This window comes from Cydia fagiglandana, chromosome 16, assembly GCF_963556715.1.
Source record: "Cydia fagiglandana chromosome 16, ilCydFagi1.1, whole genome shotgun sequence".
In the NCBI taxonomy this organism is placed as follows: Eukaryota; Metazoa; Arthropoda; class Insecta; order Lepidoptera; family Tortricidae; genus Cydia; species Cydia fagiglandana.
In genome coordinates this window covers 5,168,349-5,184,130 of record NC_085947.1, presented here as the reverse complement: position 1 = coordinate 5,184,130, position 15,782 = coordinate 5,168,349, and the positions used below count along the sequence as shown (strand labels likewise).

At 37.7% G+C, this 15,782-nt stretch overlaps 2 protein-coding genes across 4 annotated transcripts; both read left to right on the top strand.

Annotated features, from left to right (window-relative positions):
* Positions 1-536: 536 nt before the first annotated feature.
* On the top strand, positions 537-11,840 carry LOC134671754 (uncharacterized). 3 transcript variants are annotated; one of them, XM_063529576.1, is made up of 12 exons: positions 537-1,155; positions 1,256-1,396; positions 2,052-2,201; positions 3,117-3,182; positions 3,405-3,479; positions 4,602-4,685; positions 5,279-5,365; positions 7,575-8,056; positions 8,506-8,899; positions 9,408-9,640; positions 9,735-9,801; positions 10,660-11,840. In XM_063529576.1, exons 1-12 carry the CDS (start codon positions 852-854, stop codon positions 11,826-11,828), a joined length of 3,252 nt encoding a protein of 1,083 aa, XP_063385646.1. In that variant the 5' UTR covers positions 537-851; the 3' UTR covers positions 11,829-11,840. The 3 variants fall into 3 exon arrangements, with proteins under 3 accessions (XP_063385646.1, XP_063385645.1, XP_063385647.1); XM_063529575.1 differs by having other exon boundaries at positions 538-1,155; positions 3,114-3,182; XM_063529577.1 differs by lacking the exons at positions 4,602-4,685; positions 5,279-5,365 and having other exon boundaries at positions 538-1,155; positions 3,114-3,182.
* A 587-nt stretch (positions 11,841-12,427) lies between these two features.
* LOC134672292 (cyclin-dependent kinases regulatory subunit) lies at positions 12,428-14,348 on the top strand. Its single transcript, XM_063530187.1, has 3 exons — positions 12,428-12,679; positions 12,957-13,084; positions 13,676-14,348. Exons 1-3 carry the CDS (start codon positions 12,624-12,626, stop codon positions 13,729-13,731), a joined length of 240 nt encoding a protein of 79 aa, XP_063386257.1. The 5' UTR covers positions 12,428-12,623; the 3' UTR covers positions 13,732-14,348.
* The last annotated feature ends 1,434 nt before the right edge of the window (positions 14,349-15,782 follow it).

The window sequence follows — 15,782 nt, the reverse complement described above, 5'->3', positions numbered from 1 at the left end:
CAGCGAACTAGACTCCATACTCGCGTTCGCGGCTTCGCCCGCGATTCACGCGCATAGTCTGGAGGGCGCTTTATATTCTTTGATCGCGGGCGAAGCCGCGAACGCGAGTGTGGTAAAGGTTTAAGTAGCTAACACACTATCGCACCGCACCAAGGTCATTGAGGGACGTACCCATAAGTAAGAGGGAGAAAGAGATATCGCTTTCTTCCTCTTACTTATGGGTGCTTCCCTCAATGACCTTGGTGCGGTGCGATAGTGTGTTAGCTACTTTAAGTTCGGCAACTAGAACAATGGGACAGTGGGTTCGGTTTATTTACTTTATATCACCGCTACACTACCGCTGAATTTTTTCGTGTTTTCAAAATTATTCATTCGCATTTCATTCGCCTCAACATGGCCTCGACCAGCCTCGAGCATGCCTCAAAACAAAAACGATACGATCTGGCCTATAACCGCAAATATCGAAGTTCGCAAATTGCGGGCATTTTTCTTTGTCTCTCTAATTACGCCTTCATTGGAATAAAAGAGAAAGAATCTCCCCGCAATTTGCGAATTTCGGTTTTCGCGGTAGCCCCCACGGGCGTTTATCTACGAAGAGCGAAATGTAGCCGTAGAGATGGCCTTGAAACGGTTAGCCAACTCGATACTGACGTTTAAGTCCTCTGCTATTGGCTAACTCCCCACCGCTACTCCTACTGTCATTCAGAACTGTCAAATCGCGTCGCCGTTATTTTTACGCCATTACAGTTTTCGCGTCGAGTAGTGAAGTGTTTGCGTTGATTAATTTCCGTACCTTTATTTCTCCGTGATAATTGTAATATTCAGTGCTACGTTTCATTTTGATATTCAAAATGCCTCGCAAGTGCTGTATACCCGGCTGTGATAGCAGTAGTGAACGAAAGGACGTTATGCTGCACAAAATGCCAGCGGCCAGTGAAAAAGTTTTATTGTGGCGTAAAACTATTTCAGCAGTTCCATTAACCATTTTTGAGGGTTTGACATCTGGTGAAATTAGTAAACTACATGTTTGCCACAATCACTTCGAGGCCAAATACGTGTCTTCGAAGATGCGGTTAAGGCCGAATGCCTGTCCAACATTGTTTACCCTCGAAGAAATCACCACTGGAAAGCCTGCTCACTCATCTGCTGAAAGAGGTATGTATACCTAATGCTGATATAGTTTAACCATTGACTAATAAGTATGTATCTTTTAAATACCACGTGGTATTTATTTGTAATTATAATTTTGTTACAGTTCATAGGTTCCTACGCGGAATTGTTAAAATGGACACAACTTCAAGTTTAGTGCTCTACGCGGAATTGTTAAAATGGACTCGCCTTCAAGTTTTCCCAGTCGATGCCGCCGCTGAAATGTTTATTTTACTTTTTCTACATGGTTCGTGTATTCGTTATTTGTATTGTTCATATAAGTTTGTTATGTTTATTTGCATTCAGTGTTAGTCTGGCCTAGTGGGTACAATTTTATTATTCGTGTGATGAGCATGGATATTTGTTCCTGAGTAATGGGTGTTTTCTATGAATTTAAATATTTATTAATGTTTATTATACATATATCTATTGTTGTCTAAGTTCCCACTACACAAGCCTTATTGAGCTTACCATGAGACTTAGTGAATCTGTGTACTAATGTTTAACATATTTTATAGTTTTTAGTATTGGTCTTAAATCTTATATAGATACAGACGTATAAAACATTCGCATTTGTCATGTTACTTCAGTCAACATCAGTACTTTTTGGACCGAGACTGACTGAAATAGCAAGACATGTTCATGTTTCAGTGAAAATATGATACAAAATAACTATGCACTACATCTGTACAACATTATACCTTTATACCTATATGTAACATTCACTAACATCATTGTATTAAAAAAAGTATTTTATTTTATTTAATACTTTTCAAACAGAAAAAATTTACTTCTATTGTATTTATGTTAATTATTTTTAAGGCATGGTATTTATTTTTATTGTCTTATCGTTAGTACCACTACATTTATTATGTATATGTAATGGGTCTTTATTTTATCAGGATCCATGGAACTTGAAAGCATGGGAAACTCTGACCACTCTTATGCAAGAAAATGCCATTATGACCACACATATGCTATGAGTGCCGCAACGAATGAATCAAAGGATGCTGTACTCGTACCGTCGCACATAACAACTGTAGCACATACAGGTAATTTTATCATTTCTCTTTTTCATCACATATCTTATCTCATAATAGTTTTTTAACGGTCATCATTGTTTTTACCCTTGGCCTGATACTGGCTGGAAAGCTTGTATTGTGTTTGAATCTTGGTAAGAAAATTTCTGTGTAAGGAATATGTCTGCTTTTCTAAGATCAAGTAGGTACGCCATAGTAATACTATAGCGAACTGAATCTTAGTAATCGGACAGAACCTATTGATATTTTTACACAATATTGTAATCTAATTAGTCAGTGATCCACAAGAAAATTCTCATTTAAAGCCTTATAAATATCTTATATATTATTTTTTATTATTGAACTTAATAGATGACTGGGATGATTTGTGAAAAGTTATCCCATACTTTTTAGGGTTCCGTACCCAAAGGGTAAAACGGGACCCTATTACTAAGACTTCGCTGTCCGTCCGTCCGTCCGTCTGTCACCAGGCTGTATCTCACGAACCGTGATAGCTAGACAGTTGAAAATTTCACAGATGATGTATTTCTGTTGCCGCTATAACAACAAACACTAAAAACAGAATAAAATAAAGATTCAAATGGAGCTCCCATACAACAAACGTGATTTTTGACTAAAGTTAAGCAACGTCGGGAGTGGTCAGTACTTGGATGGGTGACCGTTTTTTTTTTTTTTGCATTATGGTACGGAACCCTTCGTGCGCGAGTCCGACTCGCACTTGCCCGGTTTTTATTATTTAAACTTTATTGCACAGTAAAAGTTGTACAAAAGGCGAACTTAATGCCAGAAGGCATTCTCTACCAGTTAACCTTTGTGTCAAACAGAGATCAAATAGTAATAGGTGCAAGAAATATATACATATATAATAAGTATAATGACTTAATTAGGAAAATGATTTATTTATGTTCCATTTTATGTTTTCAGCAGATGTTTCACTGGAATCCATGTCACCTATTGCGGGTCTGTCGATTGAGGCATCTCATGTAAATTCAGGTATGTACCAATAATATTTACTTTCCCTCAGCCTATTTCTATAAATTTGTTGTTCCTGTCTAATTGTTGTGTAACTACACAATAAATAAATTGAATTCTCTTTTTTAATCCATCATTTTTAAACAAAATTAAATACTACTGGCAAACAAACAGTTACTATAATATGTGTATTTGTATCGTGAAAAATGTGAATATTATAAAAAATATATATATCTTTTTCAGAGCGCGTCTCGTCTGCAGATCAAGCTTCCATTGCGGTTGTGGACCCGTCACTTGAGCAAACTCCACCGCAAACAGGTAACAATAACATGAATGTAAATCAGATCTAAAAGGGCTACATTTTTAGGACTGAGGCTGGCTAATAAGGCTCGCTCGCTTTAGCATCTAATAACAAGACGTCTACTTATGCAGGCCAAGTATTGCAGAAAAAGTCCATTATAAATTTGTGACAGTTCATTTAATAAATGCACAATAATTTGTCGAAATATGATGATATAACGATATTTGCTCTTCTCCTTCTTGTGTGCCTCATAGGTTAATGCTGGACTTGCTTTTTTTTACTAAACCTTCAAAAGTCAAAGTCAAAATATACTTTATTCATGTAGGCCTAGCAACAAGCACTTATGAATAGTAATCGTAGTCATTATGAATCTGGAGTTTCTTAGTGCGAAGGGTATTTATTTGTGTTTTATACATGAATATTTGTTATTGATTTACATTTATATTCTATGTAGGTACATATATTCTATGTATTGTTTTCTATGTATAAATAAATATTTATATATAATTATATATTATATATATCGTCGTCTATTACCCACAACAGAAGCCTTATCGAGCTTACCGTGGGACTAGGTCGATTTGAGTAAAATTGTCCTATAATATTTATTTATATATAAGTGCTTCAAGGGTTAAAATAACATCTAATACCTTTAAACGAGCAATTCATGTATATTTATTTATATATATATATATATTTCGGGGATCTCGGAAACGGCTCTAACGATTTCATGAAATTTGCTAGATAGGGGTTAAGGGGGGCAAAAAATCAATCCAGCTAAGTCTTATGTCTGGGAAAATGCGCGTTTTAGAGTTTTTATATGTTTTCCGAGCAAAGCTCGGTCGCCCAGATATTGTAACATTATAAGAGTGTAGGTACATTACATATATTACAATCTTTCTAGTTCTTTAGATACCTGCGGTGACAAAACTTTTTATTCTGCTAGATGAAACTGTATAAGATTTAGGGAATATATTAATATATACGGACGCCTAGCCAGTCTAATGTCGACTTGCTTTACGAAGCTGGTGAATCGGGGTTTGAATCCCGTCTGTTCTGTTTGAATTTCTGTCTAACAAAAATGCTAATAAATATTTATTTATTTATAACATGTAATTTATATTAAAAATTATTTTCAGTGGACGCCTCCTCTACGCTCTCCGCTGATCAATCCTGCATCACGGTAGCAGACACATCAGTTAAACAAATTTCATCACATACAGGTAACAATAACACAAAGGTGCATCATAAATCTTGACAGGCTATATTTTTCGCGATATATCTCTCTCGTAACTAAGAGCAACACGTCCACTAGTAACGACCTAATTTTAGTAGCGGAGAAGCTAATAAGCTTTATTGGAATGAGTTCGATTTCCAAACGATGTTTTCCTTCACCGACATACCAGTTGTAATTTTATTGAATATCAAATGTAAATATTTATTACACAAATTCCAAGAAACTCATTTTACTCATTTGTACGGGGTCCATACAAATGAATTTCTTAAGAGTTTCTGTAAGAAATATATATTATCCGTGCTACGGACTGAAAATCGTACGTCTTACAATGTGTGACATGTAACGAATGTTACTACATATTTCGAAAAGGTTTTCTATACATATTTTAATATTTGATTTTAGTAAATGGTTTTAGAATAAAAAAATTATGCATGCTTCCTACATGCAGTTTGATCCCTAAATTGTAATTGCAGGAATATATTTAATTGGCTATTTTTTATCACAAGTGTCTTCAATATTAGCGATAGTAGGCTCGTGTTTACTTAACTCAATTAAAACATTTTTTTAAATAAATTTCAGATGTCGACTCCTCTTCCATGATCTGCGCTGATCAGGCGTACATCACTGGTCCAGGGCCGTCAGTTGAGTCAACTGCGATAAATCCAGGTAACAATATCATAATAATTAATAGTACGAAGTTTAAATCTAAGGCATATATTACTTCTTCATACTATTCTCATTTAATGGCTCCTCTACACGATGGGCCAGCGCCGGCCACTCCAAGGGACGCATTTATGCGTTAGAGGGAGCAAGTGATATTGCTATCTCATTCTACCGCATGGCTGCGTCCCTTGGAGTGGCCGGCGCTGGCCCATCGTGTAGAGGAGCCATAACAAAACTTTTTACCGATTATATCGCGCAAAATGAATTCAAAATACATACCGTCGTTCCGAACAGAAGTTTTACAGCGTTGGACAAAATAGTTTTATTTTATGTGTAACTATCGCGGTAATGGAAGAATTTACTATACTCATTAAATAATAATAAATAAAATAAATATTATAGGACATTTTTACACAAATTGACTAAGCCCCACGATAAGCTCAAGAAGGCTTGTATTGTGGGTACTCGACAACGATATATATAATATATAAATACTTAAATACATAGAAAGCAACCATGACTCAGGAACAAATATCTGTATCATAATACAAATAAATGCCCTTACCAGGATTCGAACCCGGGACCATCGGCTTTATAGACAAGGTCACTACCCAGGCCAGACTGGTCGTCATTTGTAATTAAAAACAATATGAAGGCAAAAAAAAGGAACGTGAATTTAGTTTATTGAGTAAGATGACTGGGTACTATTATCCTCCTCCTCAGTCGTTCACTCTTGACAGAGTGGTCGTGGTTGTATGATGAGACGTATCTATTGTGGATAACGCAGCCCTCGCAATGTGCCTCCATTTGCCACGGTCTTCGGCGTTACGGGAACATTGGACTATGGTGGTTTGTGTCGCAGATTTTATCAGGTCTGTCCAGCGCGTAGGTGACCGACCTCGTGACCGCTTGCCTTCAACTCGTCCCTGGACAACGAGACGTTCCATGGAGTTTTGGTTTCGTGTAACGTGCCCGAAGTATTTGAGGATTCGTATTTGAACAGTCGACGATAATCTCTCCTTCACTTTGAGTTCTTCCAAGATCGAAACATTGGTCCGAAACGCAGTCCAAGGAATACGCAGTAGTCTCCGCCAGCACCACATTTCGAGTGCGTCAATTTTGCGTCGGTCTTTCAGACGCACCGTCCACGTTTCTGCGCCATAAAGAAATATTGGGAAGACTAAGCTTCTCATCAGGCGGACTTTCGTGGTTTTAGTGATGTTGCGGTTGCGCCAGACTCTGTTCAGCTTGTCAACGGCAGATCTTGTGATAGCACATCTCCTGCGGATCTCGTCCTCACACCCACCATTGTTCGTGATCGTGGAGCCGAGGTATATGTAGCTTTGGACAACCTCACAGTTGCCAATCATGGAGACATCAGGTTGATTTAGTTCCGCTCGATCCACGACCATCATTTTGGTCTTATCTCTGTTGATCGCGAGTCCGAAGGAGAGGCTTGTTGTCTCTAGGCGTTCCAACAACAGTTCTATGTCTTCTTTTGTTTGAGCGAGAAGAGTTGTGTCATCAGCGTATCTCAAGTTCGATGTTTTCCGCCCTCCCACTGAAATTCCCTTGTCCCATTGCTCCAGAACAATTCTCATAATACATTCTGTATAAATATTAAACAACAGTGGAGAGAGAATGCACCCCTGCCGAACACCAGCGTGTGTCTGGAAACTTTTCGAGTCGACGTCGTCAATTCGAACTGTCGCAGTTCCGTCCTCGTAGAGTCGACGTATGAGGCGGACCAAGTGGCTAGGTACTCCCATATGAAGTAGAACGTCCCAGAGCTTGTCCCATTTCACGGTGTCGAAGGCCTTGCGAAAGTCAACAAAGCAGATATAGAGTGGGATGTTAAACTCTCTAGACTTTTCGATAATTTGTCGAAGAATTAAGATCTGCTCCCTTGTTCCACGACCTTCGACAAATCCTGCTTGCTCCTGAGCTATCTCCGGATTCAGAAAAGCTTTCAGTCTGGTGTTGATGATATGGAGAAGTACTTTGCTGGCGTGCGAAATCAAAGCTATAAGTCTGTAGTTGCTACATTTTTTTGTAGATCCCTTCTATTATACTAGGTACTATTATAGATAATGGGTTATTGCACCTTAAAGGCATATTCTTTTTCTTTATTGTATATTCTTACTCGCCCGTGTATCTCGGGCTCTATCACAATTAAAATGAACTCGTCCAGTAAAATTAATTTTATTTACAGAACTCGCACGGGCGTCGGGTGTTCAAGAACAGAACACGAGAATGGAACGGACTCCGAAATGGACATGTCGCAAACGACTTCGAGTTGTATCTCACGCCGATCAACTGTCGCCAGAGTGCGAGGCGTTGTACAAACATTACAAAAAAGCCAAAAAACAAGTGGACTACTTCAGACGAGCCAAGATGGCGTCTAAGTTGTCAAAAGAGGCTTCATTCAAACAATTAGTGGCAGGAATGAACTCTGTGGCAAGAAAATTTCTGTGGATGCAGATTAAACTCTGTACTGCGAGTAAAAAAGGCAGAAGGTTTAGCCTAGAGGAAAAAGTTATCGCACTTTCAATTATGAAGCAAAGTCCAAAATGCTACAGATTCTTGCAGAGAATATTCATCCTGCCCTGCAAAACAACACTTAACAAGTTGTTATTAAACGTAAACATTGAAGCTGGCATTAATACTCAAGTCTTTAATGTCATTAAACAAGAGGTACGTATCAATAAGAGCCATCTACTTATTCATTATTTTATGAGGTATCAAGTATTTTATTGTAAAAGGGATAAATAAAAGAAAGCGATGAATTTATTGTATTTTCAAACATTAGAAATAAACCATGCACTGCAGCTCGTACCTGTGAGTTTCCTGGGGCTAAAGTACGAAATATACGAATACGAACATAATACGAAAAACTAGTGCCTGCTCCTATTAGTAGGATTATGTTATCAAATTCAACCCTAGGCTGCTTTAAGATGCAACCAGGGGCCCGTTTCTCAAAAGCTTGTAACTTGTAATACAAGTGGAAGTCCACTTCTAACAAAAGCTGTAAAAAAGTGACTTCCGCTTGTAATACAAGTTACAAGCTTTTGAGAAACGGGCCCCTGGACGACGCTAAAATGAGCAAGGCCTAACATTGAAATTAACATTTGTTTTATTCTCAGGTTTGCAAATGGAATGAGGCCAAAAGAATGTGTTCCATAATATTTGATGAGATGAAGTTGGAGGCTGGCGTCCATTACTCTCGGAAACATGACAATATTAATGGATTCGTTGAATTGTCTGAGAAGACCAACCACTTGGCCGACCACGCTCTAGCATTTATGATTAAAGGCGCGGTTTATAAGTGGCAACAACCGATGGCGTATTACTTCTCCGAAGGTGCCGCGTCGGGTCCGCAGATGAAGGCCATCATCAAGGAGATAGTGGCGGCCGTGTGCGAGACGGGGCTCCAGCCTATCGCTTTGATAAGCGACCAGGGGACTTCGTTTCAAAGCGCCTTCAAAAGCCTTCAAGAGGACACTAGAAGATCACAAATCATAGCAGGCCAGGAGACCGGTAAATATCTCGTACATATCTTAATTTCTTAGAAAAAGAACTATTTGTTTCTAGTTTCTTACGAAATTTTATTTGTGTTGAGTAAGACCAAGTCAAGTCTGCAATGATTTTGATAGCACACGCAGTGCAAGTGTTATTTATATGTCATAATTTTAGAGAAGTACGACGTTTAATTTTTTTTAATAATCCTTGCACTGCGTGTGCTATCAAAATCGTTGCTTACTTATCTTTGTCCAACTCTATTTAATGTTATGAAGATTATATGTGTGGATGAAACTCCTCTGACAGAACGGTTTTAAAACTCATTATGTAGTTCTACGCAGACCAGCTTGTGCTTCTTCACTTGAAATTGCGCTGTTTCATCAAACCAAAATTAATGTTATAATTTCACAATTTAAAATTCGTACCAAACAGTATAAAACGTTTTACATTAAGGTCGATAAATCAGTAACTTTAGTAGGTTGTATTATTTATATCATATATGTATTTTTTTTTGTATATTTTCCAGATGACACTATACACTTAAATGGCCAAAGTCTTAGTGTGCTGTATGACCCGCCACATTTGATTAAAGGAGTCAGGAATAACTTCTTGACGAAGGATATTCTAATGGAGGGCAAAGTCTCGAAGTGGCAGGACTTGGTGGACGTGTACCGCACCGACTGCGGCCACGCGCAAGCTCGCCTGCTGCACAAGCTCAACGACGAGCACATACTCCCGGAGAAAATCAAGAAAATGAAGGTATAATTGTTTATATAAGGGACTAAACAAATTTTTAAACCCAATCGACAGGACGAATATCTATATATTTATATTTATTATTGTCGTGTTTCAGGTGAAAAACTGTGTACGTGTTTTCAGTCAAACCATGGCAGGAGCTTTATCCTACACAGCTTCATTTTGTGAGTACATGTAATCAAATAATAATGTCTATCAATGTCCCCGCTACTTCATTAATTTTATACTAAGCAGATTTATTGGGTCTTGTGCGGTTGCTTCACGATGTTTACCTTCATCTAAAAGACATTGGTAATGAACGTCAGTAGTCCCGGGTTTGATTCCCGGTACGGGCATTTATTTGTGTGTTTATCGCGAATATTTGTACCTGAGTCATGATCATGAATGTTTTTAGGGTTCCGTACACAAAGGGTAAAAACGGGACCCTATTACTAAGACTCCGCTGTCCGTCCGTCCGTCTGTCACCAGGCTGTATCTCATGAACCGTAATAGCTAGGCAGTTGAAATTTTCACAGATGTATTTCTGTTGCCGCTATTACAACAAATACTAAAAAGTACGGAACCCTCGGTGGGCGAGTCCGACTCGCACTTGCCCGGTTTTTATATTTATCTAAGTAAATATTTTATTTTATGTATATCGTCGCCGAGCGCCCTAGTATAAGCTTTACTTATAGTTCGTTTTTTAGGGTTCCGTACCCAAAGGGTAAAACGGGACCCTATTACTAAGACTTCGCTGTCCGTCCGTCCGTCCGTCTGTCCGTCTGTCTGTCACCAGGCTGTATCTCACGAACCGTGATAGCTAGACAGTTGAAATTTTCACAGATGATGTATTTCTGTTGCCGCTATATATAACAACAAATACTAAAAAGTACGGAACCCTCGGTGGGACTGTAGAGTCTGTGCTCGTCGATGTATGGGGCCCAATACATTCCACGACTCTTCTATTTCCGAACTTTCGACTTTATCATAATAAAAAAGAATTAGCTGCACAGTTTCGTAACGATATTTATAACATTTTCCAGCGCACTACGCGGACGGTACACCGGTGAGCGCGACGCTGGCCAACACAGCGGAGCTGGTGGCGTTCCTCGACGACCTCTTCGACAGCGTCAACGGTGCCAGCACCCACCACAAGCACACCAAGGGAAAAAAATTACGGACTGCAGTCACAGAAAATTCTGAACATCACGTCTTCTGGGCGAAGGCCATACCTATAATCGAAAATATGAAACTCATTGATCATAACGGCAAACTGACCACAGTCCCGAGTTTAAGAAATTGGGTGACGACGTTAAAAAGTTTTCAAAGGCTGTGGCAGGTCATGAAAGATAAAAACATAAAGATAATGCGCCCGCGGTATTTTAATTCTGACGCGATCGAAAACTTCTTTGGAAGAGTACGGGCATACAATGCCAGAAACAATGACCCGACCTGCCACGCCTTTGAGTGCACATTTAAGTCATTACTTATAACAAATTTCATAAAATTTCACGAAAATACATATAATTGTGAAGAAGACTGTGCTGAGCAAGTTATTAAAATTCAATCATTGTTTTCGCACACCGAAGAAACCAGGACAATGGATGAGAATACTGCCATACCGGTTGATTCTGCGCCTTCATCATTTTTGACCTCCAACGATCGTGAGGACGGCGCAGAACAACTATTGGTTCAAGCCACACGGGAGCGTCTAGATGTACACTCACGGGCATATACCGCGGGATGGGTCACTAGAAAAGTACTGAAGATACTTGCTTGCAAAAACTGTGAAAAAGATTTAACAACTGAAGAAACAGATATCCACAAATGGATATCTAAGAGAGAGTACAATGTAATTAAAAAAAATAAATTGACCTATCCCTCGGAGCATGCTGTGAGGATTTTTGGCAATATTGTCGAAAAATCAAATGAATATTTGGAACACAGCGCGCATAAATCAAACATAAAAAAACAAATTTCTCAAATTTTAATGTCCAAATATTCATTTGATTTTATCAAATGCGAAATTCACCGTGACTTGGCTAGGCAGACCTTCATGTCTGTATCTTTAACACTAAGCATTTTTAACTGGTGCAATACAATAAATAAAATTTTAAAAGGCACCGATGTGTCACGATTGAATATTAAAAACTTGCCTCTTATGCAAGCACAGGCTTACAAAAAATATAAGAAAAGGTTTAGGAATAAATGATAACAAATATTACATTGTGCTTTCATTTAAAAGGTTATTTCAGTTTATCTAGGAAGATTCTGGATAAACTGAAATAACTTTCCCTATTAAAATAACCTTTTTATGAAATTATGGTAAAATATAACTTTGAAATTCCCGCGCTGTGGGAAGCGTAGAATTCAAATTCCTTGATAATTCCCGCCATTTGCATTAAAAAAAAAACAATCGTCATTATCGAATTGCACTGACCACAGATACTTAACGACTAAACCATTAGTAGGCTAGACGTTTGTCTGATACGTAGTATCTTCTTAGTAGTTTGTGGTAGCCCCTTTGATCAGTATAAAAAAAAAAGATTGTATTCACTATTCGACTGAATCGATTATGTATTTTCAATCGATAGATGTTATTAACGAACCTAAAAATAAATTGTTTGTAAACGTAAATGATCATGTATCTAAACAAATAACAAATGTGACGTTATTATAATTTTTTTAATGAAATTAAACATACAATTTTATAAAATAAAAAATAAATTACAGGGTTGCCTTGACAAAAAAAGACGACGCGTGCACTTAATAAACTGGCAACATTACAGATTTCGAATTTCAAATTCGTTAAACGCTTCTCTGTCGAATTTTGTATTCAGCGGTGTGATTGTTCGAGTTGTTTCCCTGATTTCTTTGTTTGCAAGGTTCCTGAAAGTGAAACTGCAGTATATATTGGAAAGTGTCTTTATTTTTTTGTATAATACAAAGTGCCTACTGGATAAGTGTTAAAATTGTGTTGGAAATTTGATTTTTGATAACTTCCACAATGACAAGAGATATTTACTATTCGGACAAGTATTACGACGAGGAACATGAGTACAGGTAAATAAACAGTATAAATACCTATCAAGAGTTTACATCCTCGAATAGCAGCGTTGATTGATTCACTTGTTCATTTAATTATAACCTTGCAATGAAATGTTCTTCATCATCAGCTCAAGGGTATTGTACAGTTGAACTACTCACAGTTAGGCCTTAATCTAATTGTGTTGTATTTTATTACGTTAGGGTGTCAATCATTATTCATTAAATATGTTGTCTTTATATATTTTCTAGTCACACGTTAATGAGTAAAGCATAATTCTCTTTCTGTTTTTAGGCATGTGGTGTTACCTAAGGAAATGGTGAAACTAGTTCCCAAAAATCATTTAATGTCAGAACAAGAATGGCGGAGCATTGGAGTGCAGCAAAGTCAAGGATGGGTTCACTATATGACGCACCAACCCGGTAAGAATAACTTAGTAGGCGAATGTATGAACTGATGAACATGAATGAGACCTTTGTACATTTTGGAAAAAAGAAAACATAATCTATGTTCCCATAGAACTGATTTCTAGAATTATTAAAACTTAAGTAAAATTTTTACTCTGCTAAACCGAGTTCTAGAACATTCTTTATGTAGGTATGTATTATGAATAGGTACAATGTGATGTTTGGTTTTATATCAAGGATAACATTGTTATTGTTTTATTATATTTACTGATCATAAATTTGCTATACAAACAAAAACCATATGACAAGAAAAAAATTCTGGTACAAAAAATTGATAATGAAATGAAAATAGGAATTGGAAGTTTGATCTTGATTGTGTTGCTGTTAATATATAGATGTACGCAGGTTTCCTCACAATGTTTTCCTTCATCAAAAAGCTAGTGGCAAATATCAAATGATATTTCGTAAATAACTTCCATAAAAGTCATTGGTACGAGCCTGGATTTGAACCCACAGCCTCCAGATTGAAAGTTGGACGTCATATCCACTTGGTCACCATGTTATTATTACTTTTGTTTAATGACTGTATTCACTGTTTTTTTTCAGAGCCTCATATTTTGCTGTTCCGCCGAAAAAAGACCACCCCTCCAGAGAAGAAGTGACGGACTTTTGTGGTTTGCTTGTGAATAAGTTTTAGTTCATAGTTATCAATTGCCCATAGCAGGTTATGTCTAAAAACAGACAAATTGACTAATAATTTCTTATTTAAAAAAAAAACAGTAAGTAATATGACACCACCAGTAAGTAATGGGTAGATTTCTTCTTGAAATTTTATAAGTTGGTAACTACCTAAACTAAGATTTTAAGTGAACTTGTAGTTTTCTATAGTTTTAATATAGTCATGGATGCCATTAATTTCATGTGTTGCTTTTGAATTTAAATTGTTAATTACTGTGCAGAAATCTTCCCATTGCTTCTTTGTTTTGGTATTTTTTTTTAGTTGAAAAGTAGCTTATTCATTTTATTATGACAGATATATTATAATGAATATGCACCAAATAAAATAATTTTGCTTTAGGATGAGCCAATAAGGTAATAATGATTTTTTAGTTTTGTTTCCTCTACTGTTATGGGCCATTATCTTGATCTTCATTCCACATATTATTAAGTGTTTCGTATTAACATAGTCATTAGTGTATAAGAATCATTAAACCAACCACAAGTGCTATTCTACTTATTATGTGATAGATGTAACAGTTGTAATAGCCTAGATCATGCAACAGTCACCATGTTACAATTACTTTGAAGCCAGGGATATAAACAGCAACACTCCTAATTGTACTACGGTGTACCTCATTACAAAAGGCATAAGGCCACCAATGTATAGTTAACAGTGTGGCCGATGGTACATTAGCCGACAAATGACGTCGGATGAAGTGGCGCGACGTTGCCGAACTTCAGACAGTTCAGACCTTAGTCATCACGTCTCGGAACATCGCGCGTGTGTATAGGTCTGTGCACACCAGGGTGTGTGTGCGTTGTAAAATACAGATCCTTATGTATGAGAGACGACACACCGCTTGCGTGACGTGTGCGTGCGCGGCTCCAACATTGTAGCGCACGCGCACCTGCACGTTTACGCGCACGCAGCCGGTGCTATGACAAGCGAAGTTTCGCGAACTTGTGCAACTTCGCACTTCGCCTGACATGTCGCCGACACGTGTCGTGGGACATTCGTCCTCTAGTGTATCCCTGGCTTTAAATACCATATTAATATCTTTAAAGTATATAGAGTTAGCAGAAGAAGCAATTATGCATTTCTCTATTTACTAGACAATCTAACCAATCAGATCAGCATGGCTGTGTCAACTATTGAATAGCGCTTCTGCTGCTGACTTTCATTATTAACAGTTATGGATATTCTAGTTACATTGTGGTCTGGATATTTTAAGTTTGACATTCGATATAGATATGCTAATTGTGTCAATTTTTAGTTCTTATTGACAAAACATTGCTTGGGATTTGTACATAAATGTTTAAAGAATTGAATCGGAATGCTCATGTCAATCTTATGGTTACTATAGAGAATTGAGTTGTAAATCAGTGACTGGTTCATTTCATTTGGTACATAAATTATTTGGTGCTATGTTACAAAGTAGTCTTTCATTAAAATCCTGATGTTTTATCCCGTCCTATCCTATGAATTTGTCAGGGATGTAGTACAGTCACCTGCAATAATATGTTACACAACCAAGGCCGCAAAAATATCTGACACGGTCTTATTTGTAGAGCCATAAGAGCGTGTCACATATTTTAGCGGCCTTCCAAGAGTAACATATTATTGCAGGTGACTGTACCTTTTTAATCCATAAAATTTAAAAGTATTCTTTTCTTAGTTAGGTCAGGCGTGTCTCACTCCGCGATTTCGTCGCTTTGCTACAGGTAGCTAAAAGTACATCCGTTCGGCCCCAATTTTGGGGTTTGCCATAAGCCGCGCGTGGCGCCGTCGCCACCTAGCGGCCATATCTGTGCTGATCGTAATAGACGCGTTTTGTTAGAGAGTGAGTCTTCTGTACTTAGTACTATTATTTATTCTGTGGTTAGGTCTCTGCCATATTAAAGCTTCGTCTCCATATCGCGCGGCAAACCATCGAACATTGGCTGGTTTGGCGCGCGATATGGAGACGAGGCTTAATAGGTAGTTTGAACTACA

What these genes read in the sequence shown, in the direction of transcription:
- LOC134671754 (XM_063529575.1), top strand. Translation starts at nt 852, where the DNA reads ATGCCTCGCAAGTGCTGTATACCCGGCTGTGATAGCAGTAGTGAACGA. An exon ending in TCACTCATCTGCTGAAAGAG is followed by an intron (nt 1,156 to 1,255) that starts GTATGTATACCT and finishes ATTTTGTTACAG; the next exon opens with TTCATAGGTTCCTACGCGGA. An exon ending in CATAGCAGGCCAGGAGACCG is followed by an intron (nt 8,900 to 9,407) that starts GTAAATATCTCG and finishes TATATTTTCCAG; the next exon opens with ATGACACTATACACTTAAAT.
- LOC134672292 (XM_063530187.1), top strand. Translation starts at nt 12,624, where the DNA reads ATGACAAGAGATATTTACTATTCGGACAAGTATTACGACGAGGAACAT. An exon ending in GACGAGGAACATGAGTACAG is followed by an intron (nt 12,680 to 12,956) that starts GTAAATAAACAG and finishes TTCTGTTTTTAG; the next exon opens with GCATGTGGTGTTACCTAAGG. An exon ending in CTATATGACGCACCAACCCG is followed by an intron (nt 13,085 to 13,675) that starts GTAAGAATAACT and finishes GTTTTTTTTCAG; the next exon opens with AGCCTCATATTTTGCTGTTC.